This window comes from Oncorhynchus mykiss, chromosome 29 (assembly GCF_057628025.1).
Source record: "Oncorhynchus mykiss isolate SJ-2025 chromosome 29, ASM5762802v1, whole genome shotgun sequence".
Classification (NCBI taxonomy): Eukaryota; Metazoa; Chordata; class Actinopteri; order Salmoniformes; family Salmonidae; genus Oncorhynchus; species Oncorhynchus mykiss.
The window spans coordinates 998,266-1,017,812 of NC_143050.1; the positions used below are offsets into that span (position 1 = coordinate 998,266).

A 19,547-nucleotide genomic window follows, 5' to 3' on the forward strand; every position below is an offset into this window, starting at 1 on the left:
ACCACCACCATTACCACCACCATCATTATCATCATCATCATCATCATCAATGTGGTGGCTGTGGTTGAGTGAGTGTGAGTGTGTGTGTGTGTGTACCTGGTTGTCGAGGATCTGTTCCATCTGGCTGTCAGTCAGAGAGAAGTTGTATCTGGGCGCAGCGTCGTCATGGAAACCATAGGTATGGGGGTTGCCATGGATACTGTTGACTGGTGAGGGGTTCGGTGGGTTAACGTCAGTGGATTTCCCCTCTCCACCCTTCTCCCTGTTCCCTCTCTCCTCCTCTCCACCTTTCTCCCTCCCTCTCTCCTCCTCTCCACCTTTCTCTCTCCTTCCTCTCTCCTCCTCTCCACCTTTCTCCCTCCTTCCTCTCTCCTCCTCTCCACCTTTCTCCCTCCTTCCTCTCTCCTCCTCTCCACCTTTCTCCCTCCTTCCTCTCTCCTCTCCACCTCTCTCCCTCCTTCCTCTCTCCTCCTCTCCACCCTTCTCCCTCCTTCCTCTCTCCTCCTCTCCACCCTTCTCCCTCCTTCCTCTCTCATGCTGTGAGTTAGCACACTCTCTCTCCCTCTCCTCTCTCTGGTCTTGTAGTAGAATCATTCTCTCAGTCTGAGTGTCCAACTCCAAACTATCCCCAAACCTTCCCTCCTCCTCCTCCTCCTCGTAGAGTTCAGGAGACCCACACCTATCCTGCTCTTCCACCCCCCGGCGTTTGACTACAGAAGAGAGAGAAAGAGCTGGGGCTTGGGCAGAGGAGAGGAAGAGGGGAGGAGGGACAGGGGAGAGGAGGCAGGGAGGAGGGACAGGGGAGAGGAGGCGGGGAGGAGGGGGGACAGGGGAGAGGAGGCAGGGAGGATGGGGGACAGGGGAGAGGAGGCAGGGAGGAGGGGGGACAGGGACCTCTGGTGGTGCCTTGCTCTGGAGGAGAGGTGCAGACTTTGGGGTAGAAACCAAGATCGGGGCAGGAACTGGTAGTGTTTCAGGAGGAAGTTTAAACGATGTTCCTCTCCTCCTCTCCTCACTCTTTCTTTTCTCTACGCTCTTCTCCTCCCTTTCTCCCATCTTCTCCTCCTCCTCTCGCTCTCCCCTCTTTTCATCCTCCCTCCTCTCCTCCTCCTCCCCCTCCTCCCTCCTCTCTGAGTGTATAGAGCGCAGTACTTTCCTCAGAGCTGTGGACGGCTGTCTTCTACATGCCTGTGCAGGAGATCTCCCTGCCACGCCCAGTCCGTCCCTCTTTACTGTCCCCCCAGAAACACTGGTCAGAGGTTCCTCCACTCGGGAGGTGGGGGCTCTGAAACGGGGAGGGGGAGAGTGGAAGGGGTGGTTGGAGGGATTGAGAGGGGGGTGAGGGCTACTGACTAGTTCAGCTAAGTCCTGGGTGTTTATACCTCTCCTGTCACAGACAGGAAGGTTAGGGTCTTCCTCGCTTCCTCCCTCTTCCCTCTCTCCCACCTCCACTCCTCCTCTCTCCTTTCTCTCTCCCACCTCTACTCCTCTCTTTTCCCTCTCTCCCACCTCCACTCCTCCTCTCTCCTTTCTCTCTCCCACCTCCACTCCTCCTCTCTCCTTTCTCTCTCCCACCTCCACTCCTCCTCTCTCCTTTCTCTCTCCCACCTCCACTCCCTCGTTCTTCTCTCTCCCTCTCTGCTCCTCCCCTGTCCTCTCTCCCTCGTTCTTCTCTCTCCCTCTCTGCTCCTCCCCTGTCCTCTCTCCCTCGTTCTTCTCTCTCCCTCTCTGCTCTTCCCCTGTCCTCTCTCCCTCGTTCTTCTCTCTCCCTCTCTGCTCCTCCCCTTCCCTCTCTCCCTCGTTCTTCTCTCTCCCTCTCTGCTCTTCCCCTGTCCTCTCTCCCTCGTTCTTCTCTCTCCCTCTCTGCTCCTCCCCTTCCCTCTCTCCCTCGTTCTTCTCTCTCCCTCTCTGCTCTTCCCCTGTCCTCTCTCCCTCGTTCTTCTCTCTCCCTCTCTGCTCCTCCCCTTCCCTCTCTCCCTCGTTCTTCTCTCTCCCCTCTACCTCTTTCTGTTCAACCACGTTTCTCCCTCTGTCTTCCATCTCTTTCTTCTCATTTAACCTCCTCTCTTTATCTCTCCAGGATTTGGACCGGTCCCGCTGTGTCTCTGGTGAGTCGTTGTCATGGTCGTTGTTAGGGCGTGTTTCCGTGGGCAGTGTCGCTGGGTCCCAGGTCACCCCCAATAGGGCGAGGTCTTGCTGGAGGAGGAGCCTGGCCTCAGACACGATTTCAATGGCTGCCTCGTGTTCTGTTAGAGCACGCCCCCCACTGACCCAGACACACCGTAAGCTCCGCCTCTCAGCTGCCTCCCCCTCGGTCTCATCCATCGCACGACGAGAACTGGAGAGGAAGAGATCATCACCATCATCATCATCACCACCAGCCCTTTACAACACACTCTCCTCCCTCCTGCTAACCTCTTAAAGGGGACAGCCTTGCGTAGGGCCTTCTCCACCTCAGTGACCTTTGCCCTGGCCAGCTGGGCCACCGTAGCGAGGCCCTGGTCGTAGAGTGTTCGTGCCCTTGTTGCGCTCAGCAGTGAGACCCTGACCAGGTCGACCAGTTCCCTCTGGACCCCAAAGCTCAGCCTGGTCTGGTACTGGGACAGGAGTAACTCCAAGCTGTGCCATCCCAGCCGCCGGCAGAACACCGTTACCATGCCTACGGGACAGGAAACCACACCGTTACTATGGTTACAGCATGGTCTGGGACATGCGGGGACAGAAGTAACTAACAGAACACTGTTACCTAGGGGAGGAAAAAGACTACTGTGTTACCTGGGCAGGGCTGTGTGTGTTTACCTGCATACGTGGAGGCAGACTGCTGTAGAGACTGTAGCTGTCCGCGGCTACAGTTGTACTTGGTTGCCACGGTACCCAGAGGAACCTCATTGACAAGGTCCTGAAGGACCAGAGTAGTGAAGAACCTGAAGATAATAATTTGTTCTTATTTAAAAACATATATATTTAAAAAAACGTACCAGACCCATATGAATTGGGTGCGTAACCCATTAGGGTGTCCAACCACGGTGTTCAGAATGACAGAAATCACATCTACATTATGGTAATTCACATTAACAGAACATTTACATTATGGTAATTCACATTAACATAACATTTACATTATGGTAATTAATATTAACATAACATTTAGATTATGGCAATTCATATTAAGATAACATTTAGATTATGGTAATTCATATTAAGATAACATTTAGATTATGGTAATTCATATTAACAGAACATTTACATTATGGTAATTCATATTAACAGAACATTTAGATTATGGTAATTCAACTTTAAAAAGCAATGAACGTTTATCTTAAAATGTTGATAAACTATTATTTCTTCACATTATAAGCACAGCAATGCACACAAGGCAGTAGGGCTATAACAAGGAGGTAGGGCTATAACAAGGAGGTAGGGCTATAACAAGGCAGTAGGGCTATAACAAGGAGGTAGGGCTATAACAAGGAGGTAGGGCTATAACAAGGCAGTAGGGCTATAACAAGGCAGTAGGGCTATAACAAGGCAGTAGGGCTATAACAAGGAGGTAGGGCTATAACAAGGCAGTAGGGCTATAACAAGGCAGTAGGGCTATAACAAGGCAGTAGGGCTATAACAAGGAGGTAGGGCTATAACAAGGAGGTAGGGCTATAACAAGGAGGTAGGGCTATAACAAGGCAGTAGGGCTATAACAAGGAGGTAGGGCTATAACAAGGAGGTAGGGCTATAACAAGGCAGTAGGGCTATAACAAGGCAGTAGGGCTATAACAAGGCAGTAGGACTATAACAAGGAGGTAGGGCTATAACAAGGCAGTAGGGCTATAACAAGGCGGTAGGGCTATAACAAGGAGGTAGGCTATAACAAGGCAGTCGGGCTATAACAAGGCAGTCGGGCTATAACAAGGCGGTAGGGCTATAACAAGGAGGTAGGGCTATAACAAGGAGGTAGGGCTATAACAAGGCGGTAGGCTATAACAAGGCAGTAGGGCTATAACAAGGCAGTAGGGCTATAACAAGGCAGTAGGGCTATAACAAGGCAGTAGGGCTATAACAAGGCAGTAGGGCTATAACAAGGAGGTAGGGCTATAACAAGGCAGTAGGGCTATAACAAGGCAATAGGGCTATAACAAGGAGGTAGGGCTATAACAAGGCAGTAGGGCTATAACAAGGAGGTAGGGCTATAACAAGGCAGTAGGGCTATAACAAGGCAGTAGGACTATAACAAGGCAGTAGGACTATAACAAGGCAGTAGGGCTATAACAAGGCGGTAGGGCTATAACAAGGCGGTAGGGCTATAACAAGGAGGTAGGCTATAACAAGGCAGTAGGACTATAACAAGGCAGTAGGGCTATAACAAGGCAGTCGGGCTATAACAAGGAGGTAGGGCTATAACAAGGCAGTAGGGCTATAACAAGGCAATAGGGCTATAACAAGGAGGTAGGGCTATAACAAGGCAGTAGGGCTATAACAAGGAGGTAGGGCTATAACAAGGCATTAGGGCTATAACAAGGCAGTAGGACTATAACAAGGCAGTAGGACTATAACAAGGCAGTAGGGCTATAACAAGGCGGTAGGGCTATAACAAGGCGGTAGGGCTATAACAAGGAGGTAGGGCTATAACAAGGAGGCAGGGCTATAACAAGGAGGTAGGGCTATAACAAGGCGGTAGGCTATAATAAGGCAGTAGGGCTATAACAAGGCAGTAGGGCTATAACAAGGCAGTAGGGCTATAACAAGGCAGTAGGGCTATAACAAGGCAGTAGGGCTATAACAAGGCGGTAGACTATAACAAGGCAGTAGGGCTATAACAATCAGTAGGGCTATAACAAGGCAGTAGGGCTATAACAAGGCAGTAAGGCTATAACAAGGCGGTAGGGCTATAACAAGGCGGTAGGCTATAACAAGGCAGTAGGGCTATAACAAGGCAGTAGGGCTATAACAAGGCAGTAGGCTATAACAAGGCAGTAGGGCTATAACAAGGCAGTAGGACTATAACAAGGCAGTAGGACTATAACAAGGCAGTAGGACTATAACAAGGCAGTAGGGCTATAACAAGGCAGTAGGGCTATAACAAGGCAGTAGGACTATAACAAGGCGGTAGGCTATAACAAGGAGGTAGGCTATAACAAGGCAGTAGGGCTATAACAAGGAGGTAGGCTATAACAAGGCAGTAGGCTATAACAAGGCAGTAGGGCTATAACAAGGCAGTAGGGCTATAACAAGGCGGTAGGGCTATAACAAGGCAGTAGGGCTATAACAAGGCAGTAGGGCTATAACAAGGCAGTAGGGCTATAACAAGGCAGTAGGACTATAACAAGGCAGTAGGCTATAACAAGGCGGTAGGGCTATAACAAGGCGGTAGGGCTATAACAAGGCGGTAGGCTATAACAAGGCAGTAGGGCTATAACAAGGCAGTAGGCTATAACAAGGCGGTAGGGCTATAACAAGGCGGTAGGGCTATAACAAGGCGGTAGGCTATAACAAGGCAGTAGGGCTATAACAAGGCAGTAGGGCTATAACAAGGCAGTAGGGCTATAACAAGGCAGTAGGGCTATAACAAGGCAGTAGGACTATAACAAGGCAGTAGGACTATAACAAGGCAGTAGGACTATAACATGGCAGTAGGGCTATAACAAGGCAGTAGGGCTATAACAAGGCAGTAGGGCTATAACAAGGCGGTAGGCTATAACAAGGCAGTAGGGCTATAACAAGGCAGTAGGACGATAACAAGGCAGTAGGCTATAACAATGAGGTAGGCTATAACAAGGCAGTAGGGCTATAACAAGGCAGTAGGGCTATAACAAGGCAGTAGGGCTATAACAAGGCAGTAGGGCAATAACAAGGCAGTAGGGCTATAACAAGGCAGTAGGGCTACAACAAGGCAGTAGGACTATAACAAGGCAGTAGGACTATAACAAGGCAGTAGGACTATGACATGGCAGTAGGGCTATAACAAGGCGGTAGGCTATAACAAGGCAGTAGGGCTATAACAAGGCAGTAGGGCTATAACAAGGCAGTAGGGCTATAACAAGGCAGTAGGACTATAACAAGGCGGTAGGCTATAACAAGGAGGTAGGCTATAACAAGGCAGTAGGGCTATAACAAGGCAGTAGGGCTATAACAAGGCGGTAGGGCTATAACAAGGCGGTAGGGCTATAACAAGGCAGTAGGGCTATAACAAGGAGGTAGGGCTATAACAAGGCAGTAGGGCTATAACAAGGCAGTAGGACTATAACAAGGCAGTAGGACTATAACAAGGCAGTAGGACTATAACAAGGCAGTAGGGCTATAACAAGGCGGTAGGGCTATAACAAGGCGGTAGGGCTATAACAAGGAGGTTGGGCTATAACAAGGAGGTAGGGCTATAACAAGGAGGTAGGGCTATAACAAGGCGGTAGGCTATAATAAGGCAGTAGGGCTATAACAAGGCGGTAGACTATAACAAGGCAGTAGGGCTATAACAATCAGTAGGGCTATAACAAGGCAGTAGGACTATAACAAGGCAGTAGGCTATAACAAGGCGGTAGGGCTATAACAATCAGTACGGCTATAACAAGGCAGTAGGACTATAACAAGGCAGTAGGCTATAACAAGGTGGTAGGGCTATAACAAGGCGGTAGGGCTATAACAAGGCGGTAGGCTATAACAAGGCAGTAGGGCTATAACAAGGCAGTAGGCTATAACAAGGCAGTAGGGCTATAACAAGGCAGTAGGACTATAACAAGGCAGTAGGACTATAACAAGGCAGTAGGGCTATAACAAGGCAGTAGGGCTATAACAAGGCGGTAGGCTATAACAAGGCAGTAGGGCTATAACAAGGCAGTAGGACTATAACAAGGCAGTAGGGCTATAACAAGGCAGTAGGACTATAACAAGGCAGTAGGGCTATAACAAGGCAGTAGGGCTATAACAAGGCAGAAGGGCTATAAGAAGGAGGTAGGCTATAACAAGGCGGTAGGGCTATAACAAGGCGGTAGGACTATAACAAGGCAGTAGGACTATAACAAGGCAGCAAGGCTATAACAAGGCAGTAGGGCTATAACAAGGCGGTAGGGCTATAACAAGGCAGTACGGCTATAACAAGGCAGTATGGCTATAACAAGGCAGTAGGGCTATAACAAGGCAGTAGGGCTATAACAAGGCAGTAGGGCTATAACAAGGAGGTAGGGCTATAACAAGGAGGTAGGGCTATAACAAGGAGGTAGGGCTATAACAAGGCAGTAGGGCTATAACAAGGAGGTAGGGCTATAACAAGGCAGTAGGGCTATAACAAGGCAGTAGGCTACATGTAAATGTTCGTTCCATAGGGAAAACACCGTTGCTAATATGACTAGAGTTGTGTTTTATGACTAGGATTATCAACTATTAGGATGATCAACTACTAGGATGATCAACTACTAGGATGATCAACTACTAGGATGATCAACTACTAGGATGATCAACTACTAGGATGATCAACTACTAGAATGATCAACTACTAGGATTATCAACTACTAGGATTATCAACTACTAGGATTATCAACTACTAGGATTATCAACTACTAGAATGATCAACTACTAGAATGATCAACTACTAGGATTATCAACTACTAGGATTATCAACTACTAGGATTATCAACTACTAGAATGATCAACTACTAGAATGATCAACTACTAGGATTATCAACTACTAGGATTATCATCAACTACTAGGATTATCAACTACTAGGATTATCAACTACTAGAATTATCAACTACTAGGATTATCAACTACTAGGATTATCAACTACTAGGCTGATCAACTACTAGGCTGATCAACTACTAGGCTGATCAACTACTAGGATGATCAACTACTAGGATGATCAACTACTAAGATGATCAACTACTAGGATGATCAACTACTAGGATAATCAACTACTAGGATGATCAACTACTAGGATGATCAACTACTCTGATGGGTTGGTATTATAAGAAGGATTATCAACTACTAGGATTATCAACAACTAGGATGATCAACTACTAGGATGATCAACTACTAGGATGATCAACTACTAGGATGATCAACTACTAGGATGATCAACTACTAGGATTATCAACTACTAGGATTATCAACTACTAGGATTATCAACTACTAGGATTATCAACTACTAGGATTATCAACTACTAGGATTATCAACTACTAGGATTATCAACTACTAGGATTATCAACTACTATAATGATCAACTACTAGGATTATCAACTACTAGGATTATCAACTACTAGGATTATCAACTACTCTGATGGGTTGGTATTATAACTAGGATTATATGCTACTGGTTTCAATGGTATATAGAAGTCTTTATTAAATAATAGACTACTGGTTTCAATGGTATATAGAAGTCTTTATATAATAATAGGCTGCCTGTTTGGTTGTATTTTGGCTACTTTGAAGCAAGGTGAGACAGGCTGAAGCAGCAGCTCTCACTACATCCGCTGGTATTAAACAGCAATACATTTTCGCAATGGGATTTGTTTTTTCTCCCGGGAAAATTGGCCAGCGCAAATTTTATTGATCAAGTTTTAATTCAAAAATGATTTTCTCTCCAAAAGCTATGGGAAACCTTGGTGTGTGTGTTATGCTGTACCGTTTGTGTATGGTCATCTGTCGTCTCTGTCTGTCTGTCTTGGCGATCAGTTTCCCGCTAACAGACCGAGCCAAGAAGCTCTCCTGAACACCCACCAGCTCTGCTACTCTCTTATTGGATGAGCCAAGCCCCTCCCACAGACACCAGAACTGGTACCAGTCTATTGTGGTCCACTCAGCAAACACAGGAGTTATCTGGAGGATACAAACACAGGGGTTATCTGGAGGATACAAACAAAGGAGTTATCTGGAGGATACAAACACAGGAGTTATCTGGATACAAACCCAGGAGTTATCTGGAGGATGGGGGGTACCTGGTAGAGTGTGTGTAGGTCGTTGTCCAATACGAAGCTCTTCATGGCTCTCTGTAGATCTGAGAAGATGCCCAGTGCCTCGGGAGGCGAGAGAGAGGAGGAGAGAGTGGCAGAACCCAGGTGGGTGGGGCAGTACCTCTCTTGTCCTCCTGCCCCCCCTCTCTCATCCCACTCTCCCCCTCTGCCCCTCTCATTACCCTCTCTTTGGATAGATATGAACTCATTCTCAATCAACCATTCCACGCATGCCTCTATCGCTCCCTCCCGCACGCCTCCTCCCGTCTCCCCTCCTGTGGTGTCATAGCGGGCACCAGCAGCCAGCAGCGTACAGGAAGCATAAAGCCTCACATCCTGGGGAGAGCTGGCCACGCCCCCAACAATGATCTGACAGGAGACAGGTAGATACTGTAGATGACAGGTATAGGTAGATAGATGACAGGTAGATACTGTAGGTGACAGGTAGATACTGTAGGTGACAGGTATATACTGTAGGTGACAGGTACAGGTATATACTGTAGGTGACAGGTACAGGTATAGACTGTAGGTGACAGGTATATACTGTAGGTGACAGGTACAGGTATAGACTGTAGGTGACAGGTATATACTGTAGGTGACAGGTACAGGTATAGACTGTAGGTGACAGGTACAGGTACATACTGTAGCTGAGGGGTATATACTGTAGGTGACAGGTACAGGTATATACTGTAGGTGACAGGTACAGGTATATACTGTAAGTGACAGGTACAGGTATATACTGTAGGTGACAGGTATATACTGTAGGTGACAGGTATAGACTGTAGGTGACAGGTATAGACTGTAGGTGACAGGTATAGACTGTAGGTGACAGGTACAGACTGTAGGTGACAGGTACAGACTGTAGGTGACAGGTACAGGTATATACTGTAGGTGACAGGTACAGGTATATACTGTAGGTGACAGGTACAGGTATATACTGTAGGTGACAGGTACAGGTATAGACTGTAGGTGACAGGTACAGGTATAGACTGTAGGTGACAGGTACAGGTATAGACTATAGGTGACAGGTATAGACTGTAGGTGACAGGTATAGACTGTAGGTGACAGGTATAGACTGTAGGTGACAGGTATAGACTGTAGGTGACAGGTACATACTGTAGGTGACAGGTACAGGTATATACTGTAGGTGACAGGTATAGACTGTAGGTGACAGGTATATACTGTAGGTGACAGGTATATACTGTAGGTGACAGGTATAGACTGTAGGTGACAGGTATATACTGTAGGTGACAAGTATAGACTGTAGGTGACAGGTATATACTGTAGGTGACAGGTACAGGTATAGACTGTAGGTGACAGGTATATACTGTAGGTGACAGGTACAGGTATAGACTGTAGGTGACAGGTATATACTGTAGGTGACAGGTACAGGTATAGACTGTAGGTGACAGGTACAGGTATAGACTTGTAGGTGACAGGTATAGACTGTAGGTGACAGGTACAGGTACAGACTGTAGGTGACAGGTACAGGTATAGACTGTAGGTGACAGGTACAGGTATAGACTGTAAGTGACAGGTACATGTATAGACTGTAGGTGACAGGTACAGGTATAGACTGTAGGTGACAGGTACAGGTATAGACTGTAGGAACAGGTACAGGTATAGACTGTAGGTGACAGGTACAGGTATAGACTGTAGGTGACAGGTATAGACTGTAGGTGACAGGTATAGACTGTAGGTGACAGGTATAGACTGTAGGTGACAGGTACAGGTATAGACTGTAGGTGACAGGTACAGGTATAGACTGTAGGAACAGGTACAGGTATAGACTGTAGGTGACAGGTACAGGTATAGACTGTAGGTGACAGGTATAGACTGTAGGTGACAGGTACAGGTACAGACTGTAGGTGACAGGTACAGGTATAGACTGTAGGTGACAGGTACAGGTAGATACTGTAGGTGACAGGTATAGACTGTTGGTGACAGGTACATACTGTAGGTGACAGGTACAGGTATATACTGTAGGTGACAGGTACAGACTGTAGGTGACAGGTACAGGTACAGACTGTAGGTGACAGGTACAGACTGTAGGTGACAGGTATAGACTGTAGGTGACAGGTACAGACTGTAGGTGACAGGTACAGGTATAGACTGTAGGTGACAGGTACAGACTGTAGGTGACAGGTACAGGTATAGACTGTAGGTGACAGGTATAGACTGTAGGTGACAGGTATATACTGTAGGTGACAGGTACAGGTATATACTGTAGGTGACAGGTACAGACTGTAGGTGACAGGTACAGGTATAGACTGTAGGTGACAGGTACAGGTATAGACTGTAGGTGACAGGTATATACTGTAGGTGACAGGTACAGGTATAGACTGTAGGTGACAGGTACAGACTGTAGGTGACAGGTACAGGTATAGACTGTAGGTGACAGGTACAGACTGTAGGTGACAGGTACAGGTATAGACTGTAGGTGACAGGTACAGGTATAGACTGTAGGTGACAGGTATATACTGTAGGTGACAGGTACAGGTATAGACTGTAGGTGACAGGTACAGACTGTAGGTGACAGGTACAGGTATAGACTGTAGGTGACAGGTATAGACTGTAGGTGACAGGTACAGGTATAGACTGTAGGTGACAGGTACAGGTATAGACTGTAGGTGACAGGTACAGGTATATACTGTAGGTGACAGGTACAGGTATATACTGTAGGTGACAGGTACAGGTATAGACTGTAGGTGACAGGTACATACTGTAGGTGACAGGTACATACTGTAGGTGACAGGTACATACTGTATGTGCAGGTAACTGCCAAAATAAAGGAAAGACCTGAGTAAATTAGGGATACACAGAAAGCAGGTGTGGGAAAGGTACAGGTATATACTGTAGGTGACAGGTACATACTGTAGGTGACAGGTACATACTGCATGTGACAGGTACAGGTATGTGCAGGTAACTGCCAAAATAAAGGAAAGACCTGAGTAAATTAGGGATACACAGAAAGCAGGTGTGGGAAAATAAGCAATTAACATCCCATCATGCTTAGGTTTACGTCTCAAAATGCTGAGTAAGCGTTGAAAAGAGGGGTGATTGTTCCGGCACGTTTGACAGAACACTTCTGGGAGATTCCAGAGCGGTGCCTGAGACAGCGTTAACCACAAAACACCAAATAGTGGAATGTCTCGTGGAAGAATGATGTCACATCCCTCCAATAGAGTTCCAGACACTTGTAAAATGTTTCCTCTATTTTGGCAGTTACCTGTAGCTGTGTAAGACACATATAGGTAGATAGAGGTACCATCTTTGCATATGTGACACCGTGGGCAGCGCCACTGAGGACCATCTGATTTACTGCCCCCTGGAGGGTGTTGTCTGAACAGGTTTAAAGACAAGGTTGGTGATTTACTGCTCCCTGGAGGGTGTTGTCTGAACAGGTTTAAAGACAAGGTTGGTGATTTACTGCCCTGGAGGGTGTTGTCTGAACAGGAATAAAGACAAGGTTGGTGATTTACTGCCCCCTGCAGTTAATGAATTATTTTCTCAGGGGGAATAATTCCCTTGGCTGATCCCTCCTGTTGACCTAACTACTTCAAAATGGAGATGGTCCTCAATGACGCTGTCCATACTACAACAGGCTGTGTTGCACGTGAGCTGTCTATCCAAGTCTATGGTAATAAATGTACAAATAACATCCATATTTCAGGGGTTAGAGGTCAGTACCTCCAGGATGGCTCGGAGCATGCTGGTGGTTAGGCCCTCCCCCTCCCTCTTCACCAGGCAGCTGCTGATTGGCTGCAGAGAGCCCTGGAGAAGACACACACCCTTTTGACGCTCCGCCTCCTTACACACCAACACACTCTCCCCTAGATGAGGTAAAGGGATGAGGGAGAGTGGGGGGCGGAGAGAGGGGGGTGGGGGGGAGGGAGGAGGGGTGGAGGGGAGAAAGGGGGTGAGGGAAAGGAAGGGGGGTGCGAGAGGGAGGGGGGGAAACAGGTCGAGACATTTTCAATTGTCTTCCTGTCCTCCACCCCTCCTCAGACACAGAGATGCATTCAATTACTGGGATTGAAATGTTCATTAAAATCGATTTAATTCTGTGTCCTCACCCCTCTCCCCCTCCTCACCCTGAGTGTCGACTGCCATTGAAAATACATTGAGATGAAGTCGTCGCAGTGTATGGACGCTATTTCTCTAAAATGGTGATATTTGTTAGTGACTGCTGTGCAATTTTTATTTCATTTTGGATTGAATAAAGAAAACAAGCTGGATGCCAGTATGGTGCAATCTTTGTGAATTAGTTACAGAAAATATATACAAACTAATTAATACGAATATTCATCCTCCCAGCAGACAAGGGAGACGATGTTACTGTACATGACTACACTGTCTATGAGACCGAAGTTCCCAGGCAACTGATTGATCAGACATTCGATTACAGACTTTTGGCTGTAATGAACAGACTGTCACCAAGGGCATGCATAATGGTGACATCACCAAAAGAGAACACAGGTTATTGGTGCATAAAAACAGCTCCAAACTGGGAATCTGTCATCCCAAAAATAATGTTTCATTATCTAAATCCCCAGAGGACCAGGTTTGGCAGAAAGCAGGAAGATATTTGCTCAAATCAAATCAAATTGTATTGGTCACATACACATATTTAGCAGATGTTATTGTGGGTGTAGAGAAATGCTTGTGTTCCTAGCTCCAACAGTGCAGTAATATCTAACAATTCACAACAATACACACAAATTTCAAAATAAAATAATGGAATTAAGAAATATATAAACATTAGGACGAGCAATGTCGGGTAGCATTGACTAAAATACAGTAGAATAAATACTGTATAGACATATGAAATGTGTAAAGCAGTATGTAAACATTATTAAGGTGACCAGTGTTCCAGCATTAAGGTGACCAGTGTTAAGGTGACCAGTGTTCCAGTATTAAGGTGACCAGTGTTCCAGTATTAAGGTGACCAGTGTTAAGGTGACCAGTGTTCCAGTATTAAGGTGACTAGTGTTCCAGTATTAAGGTGACCAGTGTTCCAGTATTAAGGTGACCAGTGTTCCAGTGTTAAGGTGACCAGTGTTAAGGTGACCAGTGTTCCAGTATTAAGGTGACCAGTGTTCCAGTATTAAGGTGACCAGTGTTCCAGTATTAAGGTGACCAGTGTTCCAGTATTAAGGTGACCAGTGTTCCAGTATTAAGGTGACCAGTGTTCCAGTATTAAGGTGACCAGTGTTCCAGTATTAAGGTGACAAGTGTTCCAGTATTAAGGTGACCAGTGTTCCAGTATTAAGGTGACCAGTGTTCCAGTATTAAGGTGACCAGTGTTCCAGTGTTAAGGTGACCAGTGTTCCAGCATTAAGGTGACCAGTGTTCCAGTATTAAGGTGACCAGTGTTCCAGTATTAAAGTGACCAGTGTTCCAGTATTAAGGTGACCAGTGTTCCGGTATTAAGGTGACCAGTGTTCCAGTATTAAGGTGACCAGTGTTCCAGTATTAAGGTGACCAGTGTTCCAGTATTAAGGTGACCAGTGTTAAGGTGACCAGTGTTCCAGTATTAAGGTGACCAGTGTTCCAGTATTAAGGTGACCAGTGTTCCAGTATTAAGGTGACCAGTGTTCCAGTATTAAGGTGACCAGTGTTACAGTATTAAGGTGACCAGTGTTCCAGTATTAAGGTGACCAGTGTTCCAGTATTAAGGTGACCAGTGTTCCAGTATTAAGGTGACAAGTGTTCCAGTATTAAGGTGACCAGTGTTCCAGTATTAAGGTGACCAGTGTTCCAGTATTAAGGTGACCAGTGTTCCAGTGTTAAGGTGACCAGTGTTCCAGCGTTAAGGTGACCAGTGTTCCAGTGTTAAGGTGACCAGTGTTCCAGTATTAAGGTGACCAGTGTTCCAGTATTAAGGTGACCAGTGTTCCAGTATTAAGGTGACCAGTGTTCCAGTATTAAGGTGACCAGTGTTCCAGTATTAAGGTGACCAGTGTTCCAGTATTAAGGTGACCAGTGTTCCAGTATTAAGGTGACCAGTGTTCCAGTATTAAGGTGACCAGTGTTCCAGTATTAAGGTGACCAGTGTTAAGGTGACCAGTGTTCCAGTATTAAGGTGACCAGTGTTCCAGTATTAAGGTGACCAGTGTTCCAGTATTAAGGTGACCAGTGTTCCAGTATTAAGGTGACCAGTGTTCCAGTATTAAGGTGACCAGTGTTAAGGTGACCAGTGTTCCAGTATTAAGGTGACTAGTGTTCCAGTATTAAGGTGACCAGTGTTCCAGTATTAAGGTGACCAGTGTTCCAGTATTAAGGTGACCAGTGTTAAGGTGACCAGTGTTCCAGTATTAAGGTGACTAGTGTTCCAGTATTAAGGTGACCAGTGTTCCAGTATTAAGGTGACCAGTGTTCCAGTGTTAAGGTGACCAGTGTTCCAGTGTTAAGGTGACCAGTGTTCCAGTGTTAAGGTGACCAGTGTTCCAGTATTAAGGTGACCAGTGTTCCAGTATTAAGGTGACCAGTGTTCCAGTATTAAGGTGACCAGTGTTCCAGTATTAAGGTGACCAGTGTTCCAGTATTAAGGTGACCAGTGTTCCAGTATTAAGGTGACCAGTGTTCCAGTATTAAGGTGACCAGTGTTCCAGTATTAAGGTGACCAGTGTTCCAGTATTAAGGTGACCAGTGTTCCAGTATTAAGGTGACCAGTGTTCCAGTGTTAAGGTGACCAGTGTTCCAGCATTAAGGTGACCAGTGTTCCAGTATTAAGGTGACCAGTGTTCCAGTATTAAAGTGACCAGTGTTCCAGTATTAAGGTGACCAGTGTTCCAGTATTAAGGTGACCAGTGTTCCAGTATTAAGGTGACCAGTGTTCCAGTATTAAGGTGACCAGTGTTCCAGTATTAAGGTGACCAGTGTTCCAGTATTAAGGTGACCAGTGTTCCAGTATTAAGGTGACCAGTGTTCCAGTATTAAGGTGACCAGTGTTCCAGTATTAAGGTGACCAGTGTTCCAGTATTAAGGTGACCAGTGTTCCAGTATTAAGGTGACCAGTGTTCCAGTATTAAGGTGACCAGTGTTCCAGTATTAAGGTGACCAGTGTTCCAGTATTAAGGTGACAAGTGTTCCAGTATTAAGGTGACCAGTGTTCCAGTATTAAGGTGACCAGTGTTCCAGTATTAAGGTGACCAGTGTTCCAGTGTTAAGGTGACCAGTGTTCCAGCATTAAGGTGACCAGTGTTCCAGTATTAAAGTGACCAGTGTTCCAGTATTAAGGTGACCAGTGTTCCAGTATTAAGGTGACCAGTGTTCCAGTATTAAGGTGACCAGTGTTCCAGTATTAAGGTGACCAGTGTTCCAGTATTAAGGTGACCAGTGTTCCAGTATTAAGGTGACCAGTGTTCCAGTATTAAGGTGACCAGTGTTAAGGTGACCAGTGTTCCAGTATTAAGGTGACTAGTGTTCCAGTATTAAGGTGACCAGTGTTCCAGTATTAAGGTGACCAGTGTTCCAGCATTAAGGTGACCAGTGTTCCAGTATTAAGGTGACCAGTGTTCCAGTATTAAGGTTACCAGTGTTCCAGTATTAAGGTGACCAGTGTTCCAGCATTAAGGTGACCAGTGTTCCAGCATTAAGGTGACCAGTGTTCCAGTATTAAGGTGACCAGTGTTCCAGTATTAAAGTGACCAGTGTTCCAGTATTAAGGTGACCAATGTTCCAGTATTAAGGTGACCAGTGTTCCAGTATTAAGGTGACCAGTGTTCCAGTATTAAGGTGACCAGTGTTCCAGTATTAAGGTGACCAGTGTTTCAGTATTAAGGTGACCAGTGTTCCAGTATTAAGGTGACCAGTGTTAAGGTGACCAGTGTTCCAGTATTAAGGTGACCAGTGTTCCAGTATTAAGGTGACCAGTGTTAAGGTGACCAGTGTTCCAGTATTAAGGTGACCAGTGTTCCAGTATTAAGGTGACCAGTGTTCCAGTATTAAGGTGTCCAGTGTTCCAGTATTAAGGTGACCAGTGTTCCAGTATTAAGGTGACCAGTGTTCCAGTATTAAGGTGACCAGTGTTCCAGTATTAAGGTGACCAGTGTTCCAGTATTAAGGTGACCAGTGTTCCAGTATTAATTCATTGTGATTTTTCCACGGCTGGCCATGCTTTCCACCTGGCTACCCCTACCCCGGTCAACTGCCCGGCACCCCCCACAGCAACCTGCCCAAGCCCCCACCATTTCTACTTCACCCAAATACAGACAGCTGATATTCCCGAAAGAGCTGCAAAATCTGGACCCCTACAAATCAACCGGGCTTGACAATCTGGACCCTCTCTTTCTAAAATGATCTGCCGAAATTGTTGCAACCCCTATTACTAGCCTTTTCAACCTCTCTTCCGTGTCGTCTGAGATTCCCAAAGATTGGAAAGCTTCCGCGGGCATCCCCCTCTTCAAAGGGGATGACACTCTTGACCCAAACTGCTACAGACCTATATCTATCCTACCTTGCCTTTCTAAAGTCTTCGAAAGTCAAAATAACAAACAGACTACCGACCATTTCCAATCCCACCGTACCTTCTCCGTTGGGCAATCTGGTTTCAGAGCTGGTCATGGGTGCACCTCAGCTACACTCAAGGTCCTAAATGATATCATAACCGCCATCGATAAGAGACATTACTGTGCAGCTGTATTCATCAACATGGCTAAGGTTTCTTCTTATTGGCAGACTCAACAGCCTTGGTTTCTCAAATGACTGCATCGCCTGGTTCACCAACTACTTCTCAGATCGAGTTCAGTGTGTCAAATCGGAGGGCCTGTTGTCCGGACCTCTGGCAGTCTCTATGGGGGTGCCACAGGGTTAAATTCTCGGGCTGACTGTTTTCTCTCTCTATATATATATATATATATTTATCAATGATGTCGCTCTTGCTGCTGGTGATTCTCTGATCCACCTCTACGCAGACGACATCTTTCTGTATACCTCTGGCCCTTCTTTGGACACTGTGTTAATTAACCTCCTGACGAGCTTCAATGCCAAACAACTCTCCTTCCGTGGCCCCCAACTGCTCATAAATGCAAGTAAAACTAAATACATGCTCTTCAACCGATCACTACCCGCACCTGCCTGCCCATCTAGCATCACTACTCTAGACAGTTCTGACTTAGAACATGTGGACAACTACAAATACCTAGGTGTCTGGTTAGACTGTAAACTCTCCTTCCAGACTCACATTAAGCATCTCCAATCCAAAATTAAATCTAGAATTGGCTTCCTATTCCGCAACAAAGCATCCTTCACTCATGCCTCCAAACATACCCTCATAAAACTGACCATCCTACCAATCCTCAACTTCGTGCGATGTCATTTACAAAATAGCCCCCAACACTCTACTCAACAAATTAGATGCAGTCTATCACCGTGCCATCTGTTTCGTCACCAAAGCCCCATATACTACCCACCACTGTGTTCATATTCGTCGCCAAACACACTGGCACTGCGACCTGTACGCTCTCGTTGGCTGGCCCTCGCTACACACTCGTCGCCAAACCCACTGGCTTCAGGTCATCTACAAGTCTCTGATAAGTAAGGCCCCGCCTTATCTCAGCTCACTGGTCACCATAGCAGCACCCACCCGTAGCACGCGCTCCAGCAGGTACAGTGCCTTGCGAAAGTATTCGGCCCCCTTGAACTTCGCGACCTTTTGCCACATTTCAGGCTTCAAACATAAAGATATAAAACTGTATTTTTTTGTGAAGAATCAACAACAAGTGGGACACAATCATGAAGTGGAACGACATTTATTGGATATTTCAAACTTTTTTAACAAATCAAAAACTGAAAAATTGGGCGTGCAAAATTATTCAGCCCCCTTAAGTTAATACTTTGTAGCGCCACCTTTTGCTGCGATTACAGCTGTAAGTCGCTTGGGGCATGTCTCTATCAGTTTTGCACATCGAGAGACTGAATTTTTTCCCCATTCCTCCTTGCAAAACAGCTCGAGCTCAGTGAGGTTGGATGGAGAGCATTTGTGAACAACAGCAGAAACACGAGCAGTGGAAATATGTTCTTTGACCAAATTTGAGATTTTTGTTTCCAACCTCCATGTCTTTGTGAGACAAAAAGTACTTGAACGGATGATCTCTGCATGTGTGGTTCCCACCGTGAAGCACGGAGGAGGCGGTGTGATGGTGCTTTGCTGGTGACACTGGCAGTGATTTATTTAGAATTCATGGCACACTTAACCAGCATGGCTACCACAGCATTCTGCAGCGATACGCCGTCCCATCTGGTTTGCGCTTAGTGGGACTATCATTTGTTTTTCAACAAGACAATGATCCAACACACCTCCAGGCTGTGTAAGGGCCATTTCACCAAGGAGAGTGATGGAGTGCTGCATCAGATGACCTGGCCTCCACAATCACCTGACCTTAACCCCATTAAGATGGTTTGGGATACATTGGACCGCAGAGTGAAGGAAAAGCAGCCAAAAAGTGCTCAGCATATGTGGGAACTCCTTCAAGACTGTTGGAAAAGCATGAGAGGATGCCAAGTGTGCAAAGCTGTCATTAAGGCAAAGGGTGGCTACTTTGAAGAATCGTACAGGTAAAATATATTTTGATTTGTTTAACACTTCTTTTGGTTACATACCTTCGCC

At 46.1% G+C, this 19,547-nt stretch overlaps 1 protein-coding gene across 3 annotated transcripts in view; it reads right to left on the bottom strand.

The window, feature by feature from the left end:
• The window catches only part of polq (polymerase (DNA directed), theta), a 75,869-nt gene that overhangs the window by 36,795 nt on the left and 19,527 nt on the right, over positions 1-19,547 (bottom strand). For all 3 annotated transcript variants that reach the window (XM_090226296.1, XM_090226293.1, XM_090226295.1), the window contains exons 13-18: positions 12,626-12,768; positions 8,921-9,304; positions 8,608-8,801; positions 2,800-2,924; positions 2,416-2,659; positions 97-2,338 (exon numbers count right to left, since the gene is read on the bottom strand). In XM_090226296.1, the coding sequence (XP_090082422.1) occupies positions 97-2,338; positions 2,416-2,659; positions 2,800-2,924; positions 8,608-8,801; positions 8,921-9,304; positions 12,626-12,768 (3,332 nt within the window). The remainder of the gene's footprint in view (positions 1-96; positions 2,339-2,415; positions 2,660-2,799; positions 2,925-8,607; positions 8,802-8,920; positions 9,305-12,625; positions 12,769-19,547) is intronic.